Source organism: Varroa jacobsoni, unplaced genomic scaffold (assembly GCF_002532875.2).
Source record: "Varroa jacobsoni isolate VJ856 unplaced genomic scaffold, vjacob_1.0 scaffold_452, whole genome shotgun sequence".
NCBI classification, from domain to species: Eukaryota; Metazoa; Arthropoda; class Arachnida; order Mesostigmata; family Varroidae; genus Varroa; species Varroa jacobsoni.
Genome location: NW_019213354.1, coordinates 131,655 through 150,222, shown reverse-complemented (window position 1 = coordinate 150,222; position 18,568 = coordinate 131,655). Strand labels below are relative to the sequence as shown.

Sequence of the window (18,568 nt, the reverse complement as noted above, 5' to 3'; positions counted from 1 at the left end):
ATGAAAACACTAAGATTATGTTTTGGTTATATTCAGACGATGATGATGTCTAGAGATTATGGTTTAGGTCCAAAGCCAGATGTGAACGCATTCTATTTCGTGGTGGCTACGAGCCGTCTAAAGCGATCCCTAATGACAGGAGGATGGTACCCGAAGAACACGAAACACTTAGTTCTATTCAGATATATAGAGAAATGAGAGATGACACTTCAGAAGACACTTTAACTATATTGATTATAATGAAATATTTAACAAAAAAAAAAAAAATATATATATATATATATTTTTTTTTTTTAATTAAAATATTTAGTTTTCTCTTTTGGAACGATAGACTACTTTTGTCGCGCCAAGAACGGCTGTAATGTGGGTTCCGTTTTCCAATAAATACTTGACTAAGTTTATATTAGATATAGCGGTGTAGAGTAGCTTGTTCCAATTGACCTGCATGCTGCTGGTCGCAAACATTTTCGAAAACAATATATTAGTCGGCACTTACCAGTTGCCGACAAATAAATTAGACACGACTAACAATACGTGTTTAAGCTAAAGAACCCATTAAGCACGTGGCTCCACTTACTATTAGGGAACTAGAGATGCCCTTTTTCTACTCTACCAGTGTAAACGTTTCATGCTAAGTGCGTAGGATGCAAATGCGGCAAAGCTAAATTAGGTAAGGTTAGTCGTCACTTTATTTACCGGTAGCCAATGACTGATCTGATTGTAAGATAGGCGATTCGTCAATTCTACTAACTTCACAGAGAATTCACCCGCTTACCACGTCTACAAATAATAGCTTACCCCATACGTCCATCTCCGCCTCACTTGTAGACGTGCTTTGAATAAAACGGTCATCCAAAACGCCGGTACGTATCGCACTGTACTGTTACTCATGCAATAGAAGTACGATCAATCTTCGGGCGCGCGGATGTGAACAATCTTTAAATTTTCCCGCCAAAAGCTAAGCTGCAAAAAATCGACAAGCAACGAGTCTCGGCAAACTTTATTTTGCTTCATTATTGATCTCACAATATATTTCAAACATCACTAATAAATTTTTTGATAAACACAAACTACACAGACATGCTTTAATGTATCTACTGAGTTTTGAATATTCTTTGCTATAGTAATTTGCGTTGAGGGAACATTTCAATACAGGTGAACCGAAATATAGAAAGCCGTTAAGAAAGCGGCCCACGTGCAGCTACGGAAACGTCTGTCCGAAAATTCACGGCGTGCGTTTTCAAAACTCGGTCGAATCTTTGGTCTGCTCATGTTGGTTAGGTTGGGTTGGGCCTGTACGAACCGTAATAGCTGTAGATGATGTAGCACTACCTTGTCCCACGAGAGAAAATCGAACCTGTGCGGCCTCTGATAGTTGAGGTCCAACGAAGCTCACACCACTTAATAGCAGGACTCACTGTAATCGCCAGCAATATTTGCTTCGGTAGCAAAAGTCACTTCATATATACACCTCTCTCTATATATATATACACATACGGAAGCTAAATGAAGATTTCATTACGTTTCAACGATATTGTTTGCGGGCGCACTAACAAGTATCATTGCTGAAGGTAAAGTGTATCTAATGTAACCTTCTAAGCCATAAATTGTCTCCTTTTAATAGACCAATAATTTTTTACATAGATGTAAACCCGTTTAGGTGTCACTCAAAGATACGCTACACACAAACATGTCAGCGAGATAAAATTTTGGGACGATAACAGGTCTTAAAAACGCAAAGGCTTAAAACGGTCAAAAACTACACAAAATGCAAATCGAGCAGAAGCTCTTGAAACGATCGACGCAATCTGTATTTGATATCATTATGGAATGGCTATTAATTTATGTGGTAATTTACGTGTATCGAAAATAGCTTTTTGAGCAGCGTTGCTAAATTTTCCAGATTCAAGTCTAAACTGAATTAATAATGTTCTTTTCCTTCCACGCATGTCCTCCATAAGTTCCTTAAGTTTGAGCGCACAATAACTGGCGGTAATGTAGGCCGTCGATTTTCCGATTCATCGTTTTATTGCTAGACAACAGCATATTGTGATTTGGTACTAGCACATTTGACCAGCGATATTTTCATCATGGTCTGTGTAAAGTCCGAAGCAATACATCACTTTGGATAGTTCTCAATGACGTGCGTGTTGTAATTATGCGCGTGCAACCTAAGCAATGAGTTTTTAATGCCATAAAATGCGTTTAGCTATAGTAATAATTATAGTAGCATAAAAAGTTTTGTAAATGCCGCTAACGTCTTTCTTGGGAGTGAATACGTGCCTAGTTAAGGTTGTGTTGAAAATTAGTCAATCAGATACAGATTATGAAAAACCTGCTATTCAATTATACCAGATCGTGCTTTCTACTAGCACTCTACCGATGCCACAGTACGGATGACGACTATCCCGTTTAACTGAGATCCGGTCTTGCAGAAGGACTGGATTGGGAAGCGCTGCACGCAGGCTAGTATCTCCTGCGGCAGAGAATTCCCTGGCGCACCCCGTCACCAAAATGTATTTCTCTAAACGTCGATTTTTGTTCAACTTTTTCTCAAACTCCCACAGCTGTATACAGCGAAAGTATATCTTTGTTGAGCATTAATTTCCAACCTTATCTATGTAAGATTGTAGAGTGTGATCATTCGATTAAATTTGTATAGTAATACATACAAGTAAGCTCCAAGTTACACGCGCGTACATTCAAAGTAAAACAACGAACTCACAGACCTTGATGAATTTGCCACACACAAGAATCGTATCGGATGCACGTTGAAATAATCATCTTTTTGTTGTCCAGTAGGTTCGATGTGGGAATTACCCCGTTCAGCACATGCAGGAATTGTCGCATGGCGTGTGAATATTAATATACGGGACGTGACATATTTAATGTTCCTTATGATACCTTTGTTGCGTGGCCGTAGATATGGTTCCGCGAACTAAATTTGTGCACATACCACTAACGTTTCGATGTCCTGTACGTTTATAATAGTTGAGTCTTATATGAAACTCCACAATAAATCGTTCATCTCGAGTACAATTATTATTAGACTAACTTCAACATTTTTCGTGATTCTGTATCATAGTAAAATTTGTATCTAATAGTTGCAAATAGAAAGTTATCTCCCAACACGAAAAACATTCATGCAACTTGAATGAAATAGCCTGTGCGTAGCTAAGGCTCTTAGAAACTTTATTTAAGTTTCTACCTGTTTCATAAGGGTAATACTTCAGGGGTTGTTCAGGAACGAACAGATGTTCTACTCTACGAAATTTTTCTCTGGCCGTCCAATTCTATTTCGAGCAGTTTTCGGATGAATTTTCAAATGCATATTATGTTCCACAATGAGCCAGCTTAAATTTAAGCTTGATGTACTTACAAATCACAACCGACTGATTCGATAATGTTAACCGAACTTAATAATCGAGTTTTCTGTACTATGTAGCAATATTTACAGATTAACCTCATGCCAAAACAGGCGTCAATACAGTCTTTCGCTTATACATGCTTCCGTATATTTTTGCCTTAGTTTTCTCGAGCAGATCTTGCTCGAGCTCACAACAGAACTCTCACTATTTTTGTTACCAATGCCGTCTCCAGGTCACGTGTTATCATTTACTTAGAGACACTCCGTCAGTTTTGTATGAGGAGACCGGCGCAATTTGTCAGTTGATTGATTTTTTGTCCGCTGCACGCATTTAGGTGCTAACGCGGTTCTTCAAAGCAGCGTAGCTTCTTCAAACATACTTACGGTCGCCTTGTCTCCACTAGATTTGTCTTTTCTTGTCTCAGCTGCGTTCGAATTTGCGTCATCGAATCCTTTTTTTTGCCGGTTTTAGCCGCCTCCATTCGTTCCTTCAGTCTGTCTCCAGGTTCATAATCATCATCAAATAGTACTTGGCACAAATCCTTTTCGCAAATACTGTGACAATACGGGGTATGAGACCATCGAAAGGATAAAAAACTCCTTGAGTGTTTTGTTCAAGTGGCAGAGAAAGGACGATAGACAAGGTAGTGCGTATTTTTACCTCTCATCCAAGCAATATTCAATACCTAGACACATATAGATACATTGGTTAACGCCATTACCGGTCATAAAGGTGGGCAAGCAATCAGCAGACTATTGCAAATATCGAACGAAATGCAATACATACTACTACTACTGAACATGAAGGACATTTGGTATTAGTATCAGTGATACCAACATCGAAGTTCAGCTGACTGCTGAAGGATGACGTGCGCGCGTGGTGCGTTTCGTATCACACCCCGAGGCAAGAACTTCACCAGATGGGACCACAGCTCTTTGAAATGGTTGCTTATGTTATTAAACATAGGAATACGTTTTCCCTCGCATGAACTTTCCCACGCTGAGTTTTGTCGTGCAGTCCAATCAAGTCTTTTTCAAAACACTCTTTCTCTAACAAAAAAATAACTTTCCTATAGTAACTAAATTTCAAGCTGTAATAGTACTGATAGACTTATTAACCGTATCGTAACCGACCTCTTGCTGAATTGTGTATTTCAGATCTTCCGATCTTCTAGCGTAGACTTTATTTCAAATATGCTCTCAGGAAAAAAAATCCAGTTTCGCACTTAATTACCTTACGGATTGTCTTACGGAATAACTTCCCAACATTTGTTGTTCGCTGGTAAAACTTGTTCTTGGTCTTAGTGGTCTTCATAAACGTTGACTGTAAACATCCTGAACAGCTTCGTTCATTTAAAGCGTATTTTTAATCTGATAAATTGTGAGTGCTGCAGGTGAGTCCGCCGAAAACTCCCAGCAATATTGTACCTGTACTTCTGCTACACTTCCATGCTTCCAATCAGTTTTTTTTACAAAAGTGTTCGTTTGTTCAAAAGCCAGTCCTCCATTTTCAGATAATTACACTCTGAGACGAAAGTAGAATTTAGGAAGCTTTCAATCGGAAAAACTTCGGATCCTTTCCTCATACCTAGAATAGTTTGTTTGTGTAGCCCATCTGTGGCAGCGTCCATTTTACCTGGAATAGAAGTAGCATTAATAACGGACTATGAATGCGTAGCGTATAAATCTTACCAAGTGGCGATCACCAATGTAAGACATTTGTAAAAGCCATTCGAAATCTTCATGTATAGAAAGATTTATTTTTTCTATTGACATTAATATATGTTATAATAAGTGCGCAAGTAATCTTCTAGCATCCAGATCGAAATATCTTTGCGTCGTTAATTATAGCCGATGATTTAACTATTTGCATGATTTACAATCGTCTTGTTTTATTGGAAATATCATTCTATTCAGAAGAAACACGATCTTACCAGTGTTACGCAGCGGCAGCAACCGGCGCATCGCCAAACAGACAATGCTAAGCCAAGTCAGCGATAGCACGTCATATGTTATAGTTCCCTTTATTGCTCGCCCACAATCTCAGCCCAAAAACAGCAAAACAATACAACGAGTTCTGCATTGATTTTCCTGTACACTGAAGCTGGTGTGAAGCTCCTGTGCACCTTCTTTCTATTAGCAGACGAATATATCCGAAAGTAGCATCTATCCGAAGACAATTCGAGACGATCTACTTGTGCCATAAAGAAACTGGTGAGCAACACACTCCTAAAATATTCTTGATCTCTTCCTTCATTTTATCTAAAATTAAATTAATAAGGAATATATGGACAGCGTTGCCCGCCTGAGTGTTAACTATGAAAACTGCAATCCGTAACTGTTAGGTAAAAAAAAAAACTCATTCTTAGGAAAGAATATATCAGAAAACAACGAGTCTGACTTAAATTTCTTGGTTCTTATCTATTGTACTGCGTAATCAAGGCTTCGTTCGCAATTACGACCAACAACCTTGCACTAGGCCTACCAGAACAAAGACGGTCCGAACTTGGCATAGAGGTATTTGAACGCCGGACACTTTTCTAGCTATATTCATCACTGTAATTAATTAAATATGTGTGAATAATATTGTTAACCTGGCAATAAACTACGGTAATAACATATGATGAAAAAGCTCTATTATACGTAGCTGTTGGGTAGGGGTCTCGATGATAATGCATGGGTAACGTATTTACCTACTAAACATGTAATGGTATAATGTCCAGGTCTCGTCCGTTATGACCCCTACGTGAACGAATTCAGTATCGACCGTCGAATTTTTTTTCGGAGATTTTCTTTGAGTGCCCAGGCTGGGAGGTCCGCGGCAAACGGTGGCATCGCCAAGTCGTTTGTATGACCGACGTTTAGCCTCTTTTCAGAGAATAGTCTGTCGCTATTCCAGGTATTACTTGCGCTGGGGCAGGCTGCGAAAACCGAAGGTCGCAAAATGACGGAAATAAGCCGGAACGTATCTTTTTAATAACCGCCTAGTTAGCTTCTCAGGCCCGGTGAATGCATTTCTTCTGATATAAATTCTAATTTACGATTTACTAAAGGGCATCCGCATGGAGTTACTGCATACTAACAAGAAGGGTATCTTTATTGGATAGGATATTTCACAGATTTTGTTGACCCGGTCCCATCTGGAGAAATGGATATCTATTTTATTTTTCGCAACAACAATGCCTGGATACTTTGTTCGGACGGAAAGTCCTACTGTCTGAAGCAAGACAGTGGATCTTTCCCGACGTCTTGAGCCCGTCATAGTATCGCTACAACGGCGTTTCAAATGGTCACAGATTTGACGGTTTTTGTGTTCTAAGATGGCCCGAATCTTGATCGTGGTTGAAATTCTGAAAGAATATCAGTTTATCAAAAACCGGGTCAACAAAGAACGCAGATTGCGGTACGAACGGGTTGAGCGCATATTTTGAATGGAGTACAGTCTCAAATCATTTCAGTATTCTCGCATTGGGCAGGACGGCCAAACACGGTAACGTATGAGAAAATGAATTTGATTGACTGTACTATTCTTATTATTACTGAATGATCGTAGGCCCCATAACAATATATATTGCTGACATAAAAAAACTGTCACCAGATTCGGCACTGGATTTCGATTTACTTTAGTTGCTGTCAGGGATGTCACAGATTATGTTCAGTCTTTAATTGTTCATTATTATTTATAATGCTATCAGATGCTCTGATTACGGCTGTCGTAATTTTGTGTCGTTCACGAAATTCTACTGATTCCGAATTTGCTATGGATGAAAGCAGTGACTAGGGGCTCCTTAAACCTGCCAACGACCCTGACAGTGCTAACAGTCACAAGAGTTTGAGATTGATACCGACCTCAGCATTCGAAAAATGGGGCTCAAGCGAAACAGGACCATAGCGAATATCCCAGATAAACCAACGATCTCAAACGGCTGCAGAGACAAGGGGTCATCTTTCTCTATGACTTTGTTACGAGCTTAGTGCACTAAATGTATCAATGATTCTATATGTGGGTCTAGGAGATCTCCAAGTGTAATCTCCCTTTAGTGGTATCTTGATTGACGTTGTTTTCGATGCAGAAAACTGAAATACCTATTTTTCACGATCGTATTCCGCTACTTATAATAGCATGCGGTATCTGCTTAGCAACTTATAGGGAGGAGAAACAAACTGGGTTGCTTCTGAGGTCTGCTAATAATGAAGTGTTGTTTTCCACGCACAGTGTTTTCAATATCCATATCTGCTTACTGCCGTCTGATATTCTATCGGATTGGTTCGTTCTCGTGCCTTTGGATAGCACGACCATTGTCGTTAACACTTCAGCACTATAACGTGTGTTTCGCAGTGAAGAAAAGTGGAGAACATGTAAAGATTCGTGTGAGCTACACATATCTCTGCATTATTTTTGATTGAAGAACCGCTTGGAGTGCAGCATAGCATACCGAACCTACTGGTCATAACAAAAGAGCTTCGAGTCTGGCGTTCCATACAGAAAAAAGCTACATGCAGCTACAGAAAAGAGATAAACTCATTTTGCAGCTCGATGTAACTCATGTAAAGGTTATATCTTATGGAGATATAGGTGCAGAAGAAGAGTCACGTGTAGGTTAAATGAATTCGTTTCGATGGCGATAAATACAAACAAAAACAACTTGTTCTAGCCTGAAGAACAAATGAAAATTCAAACAACAAATATGTAATTGTCTACAATGATTTTGGTAAGAATGGCAGCTGGAGTGGTAAAAGAACATAACTACGCGCATAATTGTTACTAATTAATCTAACACATTCCTTCGCTTTAATGCACAAACGTTCATAAAGAAGGAAACATTGTTTGCCGTACATAAGCGCGACGCTTGCATCTATATTATAATTATTTTTACCATTATTAGCTACGTTCTATGCGCGAGCAATGGCGAACTCCATGCCATACGGCTGTCATACAGTTTGCCCCATGACGACGTAAACTATTTGAGACCGTTACTTGAGAGACGATTCGTAAATACGCACAGATAGATGATCAATGAAAAAAACATGTTAGCCATAACAATGTGTTGCTTAATAAATGAGTTCACATATACAATGGCAAAATAAGTTGGTGCTTATAACGGATAACCTGTTAACCATTTGTGCACGGCGAATCCGTACGCTATGTTTTTTTTACATGAGTATGATGGTTGTGTTGTCTCGCAGACCAGTTAGCTAAGTCAAAACTCAGGGCTAACTTTTAGACTTACCTGAATCACACCGGCAAACCAACGCATTTTTTGTAGTTCTATTACAAGTATATCTGCATGTATAGAGATGGCCTGGAAAACGCCTCTGCTTCCTACGTGCACTGCATACGAGACATCTGTAGAGACCTGTTCTTTTAATTTTGAAGTCAGCTTGAATGAGTTGGCTAGCGCTTTACAAAAGGCGCAGCAGTTATTGCCTTGCTTGGGAACGTCTAATCCGCCTACTCGAGCGCAGTGGATTACCCATTAACCCACCCGGGACAAGTTATCGCGTCTTCAATAGATGCCTATCTGCGAAAGAATGCTTTTGCAGGCGATATTTGGGTGAAACTAAGAATAAACATACAAGAAAATTGTATCCGATAACAGTTGTTTTAGAGCTATATATGAACAAGTTACTGAGAAACCCAGTTATGGCTAACTGACGTAGCTTGCCTAATAAACACATTTGAACGAGGATCACTGTAATCAGCATATGTATTTGATTTTTTTAATGCAATTTTTGGCATCTGCTAGGTAGTACGTAAACAAGCTGACAAACGAGGGCTATGATATTATAGATTAGGTTTGAACTTCCCATGTTCTTCGATGTCGTTCATGTTCCAGTGATAGGTCAGTGGGTATCGTATATGCCCGCTAATTTGAGAAATACAGAGTGGTGAAGATTCTATACAGAGTACAGACACATTTCGCTCCGTGCCAGCTGCTGGACATTTTACTATGTCCATGATTGAACTCAAAACATTTGGAACTTACTATGTTAGGGAATGTTGAACTTGACTGAATGAATGAGTACAAGACTCTAAAACCCAAAATAAGTACAGATGAATCAGAACATTGTCGCCATAAATCACACCTATGGAAGCAACTATGAGTTTTAATGCGTTTCTCTCTCTCTTTCTAAGCAAACAACTCAAAGATGGTGTCCTGACGAATACGCTCTATACGTGTTTAGCAGCGTCAACATGCTTTCATTATGCTTTGACAATGACATAAATTTAGCAGTTATCATTACGGCACTCACTAACTTGAAAATTCTAGGATAAGTCGTACCCGCCACAATAAAATCAACTTTAAGACGCAAGTAATATCGATGGTCAACATTATTTACCATTGTTCTGAATCCTCTCTCGACAAGCCTAAGACCCTCGATTTGAAGTATTGTCGTAAAAATCTTGACAAAACAACAAAAAACTATCTCCAAACCAGAACTATTACTACTAGCAGCTAGTTAGCTGCTGTCCTACAATAATGAGTACCTACACCTTTAGCGTAACGTCGCTAATATATTTACTGGAACGTACGTTGCGTGGCTAGTCTTCTATCTGCAATGTTCGTTAAAATACGAACGGGTTATAAATTTAGCGGAAAATTAAGGCCAGCAATTCTAGAATGAAGCACCAGTAGGACGAATAGAAGGATTCTACATGGAATATGTTCAGATCATGTCGTCTTGATAAGACAAATAATTATACACACAATTTCTCAAGAGTATCATAAATAAACAATGGTATTATATACTAAACGAAAAGTGCGATTATATAAAGAAAAATACAATTCATATCGTTTTCTAGACTTATAGACCATGTTTTCGTTCACGCAGAGAAGATTAAAAAGCTTAGTTATTTTTTTCCTTTTGTAATACACATTAAAACAATGGCCAGTAACACTTTTGATCTCGATACTACGATTAATTCGTTATGATTTGCCGATTGACACAGCCCCATCGGGGGAAAGGTTGGTACAAAATAGAATAGCCTTGACTGATATGACTGAGCAAAACAGCGACTTTTGAGCGCCGCAGAACTTGATGGTGCTGGCCGTTTCATAACACTGCTGTAAGCTTGTACATGAGGTTACGCTGCTACATCCAGCTATCATCCGCGGATTGGGTTCTCAATTCGTTTAAATATAACCCCGCATAAAACGCACTATTTTTTTGGCGAAGTGTTTCGAAAATCATACAAAAGATATAACAAAATACGAAATACACTACAGTACACAAATATAGTATACTAATGAACTAAATAAAATGGAAAAAAATAGTTAAAAAACAGAATCGATATTACAACATCAGAGTAAACGAAGCTTTCGAGCGTTAGGTTGTATTCATCATCGAAGCAGGCCAGTAACTACGTCAAGCATTGATTCAACACCCTTTTATGGCTTTTGGTCCTGGAACCGAAGCAGTGGAAAATATTATATTGAAATATGTTGCGACACAGCATCCTAGTCAACTCGATTAGAATGGAAAATGAATGGGAACAGCGTTTTTTCAACTCTGAAGTTCAAAGGTTGCCCTCTACATGGAACTGTATGTAGCGACACCTTTCTGATTTCGCACCCTGTCAGCATTTTTCAAGTTACTCCAATACACGAAGCTATGCCGCCATGATCATATATATATTATGTATATCACGTCACGTGTTTATTCGTGTTTCAGTTTCATTAGATGTTCTCTTAAGCAATTAACGGTTTCTTTTAGAAATCCAGTTTCTAAATGGCTCCTGATATTTATCCAAACTTTCTTTATCAAGTTAGAGGTATATAATAAGACGGTCGCTTTCTTGCTGCGAATAACTGTAACATTTTTGTTACGGCTATTCCAAACATCTGCTAGACTTGTGAATACGTGAACTCATTAATAAAACTTAACAGCTACTGACAATTTTTAAAATTACGTTTTATTCCACAAATAACAGTTACACAACTGGACTAATAGTAGTCATATTTAGGATAATACTCTGCAGACTGGCCTATAGGACACGTGATTCGTGTATGGTGCCGTTTGTATCACACGTTTGTCCTAAATTATTTGAACACGTTACGAAACTTAGTTGTTGTAAATCCGCTAGAAAACAGGTGTATCGTGTGGCCATAGCTAATCGGTTTCGGTATCGAAATATGTTTCAACATATTCGAAATATTCTGCAACACACAAGTTTGCTAGTTTTACGCGATCAGATCAAATGTATTGTTTTTAATTTGAGTGGCACGCTTTTCTTCATGCACGGAACAATGCACAAAGTTACAAAGCAACGTAATGAGTGTTGACACAATGCAGTCAAAATGAATTAGATGTAATATTAAGAACATTCAAACGGCAAATCATATGGCACTACTCAGAGTTTCAGATTCTGCAGCATTAATGATTATTAATTAGAGATGACAAGGCCTTGTCAGCAAAATCAACTGAAATCTACAGAACTGAGCTCGATGCGATGGATTCTTCCCATTTTTGCCTTAAAGATGTTCTTGTTTGACGTACAACGTGGAAACATGGCATCGACAGATTTAGGGAGACGCTCAGGGATCAAACATATTAAGCGCATCGTATTCAATTACACATCTCTAATAATAAATAACTAATAATTAAAAAAAAAGGGAAAAAAGTGCAAAAATCAGTAATTTTACCTGTTCAACAGGCTTTTTTGAGACAGCGTATGCTACTGATACGCTCTTTAAAACATCTTTGTAGTCATTCTCAACTGTTGTTCCTTTTACAACATACATTGAGAATACTGTTTAACACTCTTTTTTAAAAAACACATTTTTTCCCATGGTGGAAAGCTTCTGGGGCTCATTTATTTCCGTGTAGCATGCCATTTAAGTTCGCTTGAAAAAGCCCTCGCATCGATCAGTCACTGCTTTACGGGACACACTGTGATTTTTGCCTCATTCTGGAATTATTCAAAAAGCGCTGTGAGCCGTTTCATTAGAGAGGGAAACGTACTCTGGAAGACCTTGACCACGTTAAATCCGTTTCTGTTCCTGCGTGCCCTTATGTGTAACATCTTCGTGTGATTGTCTGTCTACGAAAGTACGTTTTCATAGACGGTGTTTGTAAAAACGTAACAGAAAAAAGCAAAATCACTGCCGTTGGGGTACCATACCGATGTTTTTGGGGACTGCCGGCCTTGCACTGTTCTCTGCAGGACTCGTTGGCTGTTTTCAGAAGAGCGTTAGCTCTGTTTTGCGAACCTCCACGATGACTGCTAAGTCTGATGAAAGGCCCAAACTTGTAGTATTCGATCTCGGTAAGGACTCAAGCTTTCATTTAGCTTTGACTTACGCAAAAAAATCTAAGTTAAAAGGATATGTGGTTCAAACGTTTTGAAGTCCTTAGGAAAGAAAGGCAGGAATATTATGGCCGCATCATACACACTAGTTGTGCCGGATGTAAACTTTACCATAAATCGATACGCAAATTTCGTTTAGTTAGCCCCGAAAGCTAGTTTGGTTTGCCTTCTGGGCGTAAATACTGTGTTCATTAATCAGGTAGTTTATAATATTTTTTAAAAAGTTTACACAAGTGCTTTCAGAAACAGGCACCAGTGATTCACTAAGCTGAAAAATACACAGTGTTGGTTATTCTCACATAATATATCGGATTTATGTTTTTTGAAGATAAACGTACATTAGATTAGAAACACTCTAGTTTTGCTGCAAAAAAGTTTAAATTGCATGATAATTATTAGGGTTTTCATATGATTGAGCAATAACTGCGTCCGAAGTTGACTAAAATCTTATTTTCTTTTTTAAACATTTTTTTAAATTAAATTAAAATATAAAAAATGTAAAATTTATTTTCAGTACATGCGCTCTAAATACTAATGTATGTTGATCGAGGCAAATATTATGCCGATATAGAGAGTAATAAGCAATGTTCCATACGATTAAACTATTTTATCTACACCTACTGATCCTGAATTTTTTCGTTAGGTTGTTAGAACGTAATCTAGACAATGTGGTTTCGAATAAATAAATTGAATCGAGTCAGATGTCTCCGACCCCACAAACTCCAATGACTGCCATGTCTTATATTAGAGATAACAAATCATTTATATCGTTACATATCTAATACTCATACCTTCCAATCACGCATAGCTAATTATTAACTTCGACAACTTTTTCAGATTATACTCTTTGGCCGCAGCACGTTGACACCACAGTACATCCACCGCTCCGGAAAGACAAGTATGATTCTATTCCAGTGTTGCCCACTATGCTTTGCGTTCGCCTATCAGAATGACAATCGGGATGATGTACGGGCAACGTCGCAAACTCGAACCTTTAGGATCTCCCGTTATATTCCGACAAAGCCCGTACAAATAAGCGCAGCTTAATACATTCCTATTTGGTAATAAAGTTAGCTATTGTAGTTATAAAGATACTTAAAAATAGTTAATTTTATATGTAATTCATAAATTAGATTTTTTAAGCAGGAGCAGAGCCGCTAGAAGCGCACCTTCATAATTGGATGTTTTTTCCCCAAAAAAAATGGCTATAATATAAAAGTAGCTAATTGAAAATTCAGTTGATACGTAATTCACTGCAATAACTATTTCACTTTAACTATAAAATTTGACGGTGCATTTCTCTTCTTCCAGTCCATGAGGTCTTATTAAGCGGTGTAAAATTTTTCAGACTTGGGAACGTGTTCGACTCGTACGGTCAGGCTGTCAAACCTTTTCCAGAAGTAAGTGTGACTCGAGGCTTACAGTCTCTCGAGAATTACAACGTTTACGTTTTTCGAGGATTATTACGACCAAATGAAAAATCATGAAGAAAATTATATGATCACAACTAGGTCCCCGAACCTGATCGGTTCCCATTGTTTTGGTCTGTATAATTTTGTTGATGGTCGGATCATATAGGGTCACTCTCAATCGCACAGACGAAACGAGGAAAATTTAGCGAAGCTTTAATGGTTCTGGTATAGGTGAAAATTTTTTGCTGAGACGGTATTTGCTTGGTTGAAGTTATTAAAATATGAGATTATATGATCTGTTCCTTACAAAAAAGGAGGATACAGCAGATTTGAAATTCGGAGGCGAAATAATAGTGTAATCAATACAGCACATTTTAATTCATAACAAGTTTTACCGATTTTTCTTACGTATTGCTGAGTTTAGCATGCAGCACTTGATTTTACTGATTTAATTTAAGAACAACATGCAGTCTAGCTAAACTGGGTAATTTCGAAGAACTACTGTAGAATGGCTGCAGTGCCTACTGAACCTCGAGTATTTTCCAGACCGATAACGGCATTTCATTTTAAACAACTTAGATGGCGCAAATGTTTGTAGTGATCGAGTCTGTAGAATAAATTCATTCATACGAAATGATGGCTGATGTATGACATAGAAAACTAATTTTAAGCCAAAAATTTTACGCATTATTATTTTGCCTGTAAACGAGGCTTTTTCTGCAATAACACACTTCCCAATATCAGTCTATGCGACTAAATCTATCTATGCGATTACCTCAATCTATGTGAAAGTTTAAGTACAGTCAGACAAACTTTGATAAGCCTTAACCATATATATACAAAACCCTCCAGTTTTGTCCATATTTTATTAATACTCTTAGTGCCCTTAAAAATTTTTCAGCAATTAAGCAAAATTCGTTACTTCGAAATTCTTACAGGCAGTTAGCTGACAAGATGTGAGTAAATCAAAATGAAAATTCAATGGTATGCCAGTGGAAAATTGCTTCGATTGAATAACTGAAAATCTAAATTTTCGAATACCTCTTTCACTGTCGTAATGACCAAATGTCTTGATGATTTCTACCATGTTTATTTAAGGTTCCGACACTGTTGGAATACTTGCGTTCCGAAGGGTACCAGATAGCTGCAGCCTCTCGGACAGATGCACCGCCCGTTGCCAATGAGTTAATTAAGCTCCTTGATTGGGATCATTACTTTGATTATCGCGAGATTTATCCCGGATGCAAGAAAACACATTTCATGCGGTCAGTTTACGTTTCATAATGACTCTATTTCGAAAAGACAAACTGAAAACCATTGAGTAGAAATATTCTACATTTCAATGAAAATATCTTATTGCCCTCGATTGCAGGGCTGATCTTAACTCTAAGCTATCCTGACTTGTAAACCCTGAATAGCCAATTGCTTGAAAATTTACCTTCTGATATGAATATCATATAGGTAAAATAACACACAGGTCATTGATGTTATGATTTGAACTTACCTTTGTCGTTTAATAACTAGTTAATGACCGATTAGCTTAATATTCATATAATGCTATTTTGTATCGATGTATATATTTCAAAAATAATGACCACGTTCATTAAGTTATTCTCGGTTTTCAAATGAATAATTCAAATTCTGTTCTATACTGTGCTAACGATTCCATTAAAGGCTTGTAACGTTATGAACCTCGGAAGTACAGACAAAAATGTGACAATTAAAAATACAACTTATCCTATGCTTCAGCTCGGTAAACCGTTCTCATGAAAGATAAAAACATGTTTCTATTTTACTCTGATTTTCGGTAGCAGATTTCAGAAATCATCCGGAATTACATTCACGGATATGATTTTTTTCGACGACGAGATGAGGAACATCCGGGACGTATCACAGCTCGGCGTAACAGCGATCTATGTCCGCTCAGAAGGAATGACAAGGCGTCTGTTCGACCAGGGACTAGCGCAGTGGCGGAAGGAGAACGTCAAGAGTTAAGCGTTTTCTCGTGAACAAGTTCTATGTCTTGTCAAGTTAAGTTTGCATAATACAGGAACAGAAATAATCCGCGATTATGATTTCCGATAGTTCTAGATATTTTAGTAAGGATCCTTGCATCCGCCATTCACCTGGTGCAATCTAGGACCTAAGCATAATACGTTATTGATGAATATATAACAGAAAACTACGTGCTGTACGTAAATGTGCTAAATTATGGAAATTGCTTCGTTTTTTTTTGAGATTAGGTCCATATGATTATTTATGTATATTACGGTTTTGCGATAGATTGTTTTGACTTAATAGAATATCAGAAAACTTAGTACTCGTAGATTTTTATAAAATGTTCATGGGATATGTGTCAATGAAAATTAGATTAAATAATTGAGGAAAGTAGCATTACGCAGCACGAAGAACTGCGAACGCTCCAAGCGGCCGAGAATCAATAAACTTTTTTGTGAGTTTTGCGAAACGGCTCGCAAATGAACTGGAAGGCTCAATGTTAATTATGACTCGCTTTGCTTGAATGTTCAAGGGCATGTTATTGATCTACAGCCAGAGAGGTATTAGCTCGGACCTCCTTTATGACCACATGAACTAACTGTTTTATATACGGCACCGTGGCTGTTTTACGTGGATACCGCGTGCCCTTTACAGCCAAACACGTTGGTTACCACCCTGTCACGGGGACACGCGCACATGAGCTGACGAAGCTTAAGTTCTGTCAGTTAAGTGGGATAAGAAGTCGACTTTTTTTATCATTACAAATGCTAAAAAAAATCCCCCTTAGCACGATAGCGGAAACGACCATATCGTAACCATGTGCAAAGCGTAGGGCATCAAATGCCACGCACGAAACTACACCTGGCGGCGGCCGTAACCACTGCCATAAACGACATATCTTGCACTCTCCATTCATAAATGATACATAACAGGTATTGCAAGTCCACTAGTTACTGATGCAATAGGCTGACAGCCAGAATATTGGCAGATTGTGATTCGCATCGGGGCGTGCACTCCGCAACGTAAACCTGCTCGTCGTGAATGTTGGTGGGAAACTGAAGTAATACTTCACGGACGAGATCTGGGGTGATTATGTATGAAGGGCGTACTCTCGAATTAAAAACTTTATTAATAGAGTACAAATTCTAAACATAAAAGATAAGAACAAGTTATCGAGGAATGCAGCTGTTGTAAATTAATCTAGTTCAACTGATAAAACATTTGATACAAGCGTAGCTGCGAATAGCAGTATGCACTAGGATGTAGCTGAATACACAAGATTATTGGAATTGTCTTACAGATCAACTAAGACCGCTCGGAAATGTGTACTCTCCTGAAATTAACATTAAAATAAAATGAATTTGAAAATCTTGAGTCTGGCCCCTATTTGACATGTCGTAATATTGGAGAAAGCTTGCACGGCTTTTATAAGCATAAATATAGGAAGTAATACAAGTAAACTTTTAAAAGAACGACTACTTAAATATATGCACTCAAAAGATTTCTTTGTCTTTGTTTTGTATACATCAATACCGTTTGCCGTAACTTAAATTACATTAGCAATATAATGTTTGCCTCATTGTATGTATATTTTCAATTTCATGGTCATTGGTACTAATAATACTAGTAATTATTATTATTTATAATTTGATATATGTATTTACGCCTGAACAAATTTCATAAATAAAATTTGGTTATTTTTATTTTTTGCTTGCTTCACTGGCAAAGCAATTTTTATTGAAACTAGACTTGAATTGTCAATGTCAAGCATCTTAGGATTATATAGGGAATGCAATTCGATTAAATACTCATGGTTTTTTGCTGTTAGTTTCGAACTAATTACAAACAGAGCAGGCGTTTATGAAATCAACAATGTGGCCCGCTTCAAAGATATTATAAAAAGAAGACCCTTTTTAATACCCTGAGATGTAGTATGTGTATTGATATTTGGCACTCGATTTTTTCGATAGACATGTCCCGCCGAATACATGTATCAAACTATCAATAACATAACTAGGTTTATTTTTAAACCAAGGTCTTCGACTCTCTGTCGCGCTTCTAGATTGTATAATAATTACAATCAAATCTTTTGATCAACGAAACTCAGCTCGGTCTAATTATGAATACACGAAATAGGATATTGTTATACGCTTTTGAACTAGCGATTTCAGGAATTACAGCTTCGTTCTATAAACTCTCACCGTTTTCAAGTAGAGGTATATTGAGTCAGATGCATCCTTCAGGAGCTATCGACAAGGTAGACATCCAGAGAGCGTTTCCTTTATTGGTTCCTATTGCAGTTTTGTACATGCAGACCACAGTTATTCAATGGCAAGTTCTGTTCGAATTGTTACGTTAGATGCAAACGAGACTTTTTGACAGATCGTTTTATAATAGCATACGACCAACTTTAAGTAAAATGAGAATGAATCTATCGCCTCATCAGAGTTCGTTTTTTATTTAATTTATCATGTTATTTAA

The 18,568-nt window shown here is 37.7% G+C and overlaps 1 protein-coding gene and 1 long non-coding RNA gene across 2 annotated transcripts; one reads left to right on the top strand and one right to left on the bottom strand.

Moving 5' to 3' along the window:
- Positions 1-336: 336 nt before the first annotated feature.
- Positions 337-5,952, bottom strand: LOC111260562 (uncharacterized). Its single transcript, XR_002680408.2, has 3 exons — positions 5,302-5,952; positions 1,304-5,003; positions 337-963 (listed from the first exon to the last, which is right to left on the bottom strand). It is a non-coding gene; the product is annotated as an uncharacterized LOC111260562 (long non-coding RNA).
- Positions 5,953-12,279: 6,327 nt separating this feature from the next.
- Positions 12,280-17,461, top strand: LOC111260559 (magnesium-dependent phosphatase 1). Its single transcript, XM_022833426.2, has 5 exons — positions 12,280-12,635; positions 13,515-13,575; positions 14,026-14,077; positions 15,188-15,354; positions 15,904-17,461. The coding sequence occupies exons 1-5, from the start codon at positions 12,494-12,496 to the stop codon at positions 16,082-16,084; spliced, it is 603 nt and encodes a 200-aa protein (XP_022689161.1). The 5' UTR covers positions 12,280-12,493; the 3' UTR covers positions 16,085-17,461.
- Positions 17,462-18,568: the final 1,107 nt, after the last annotated feature.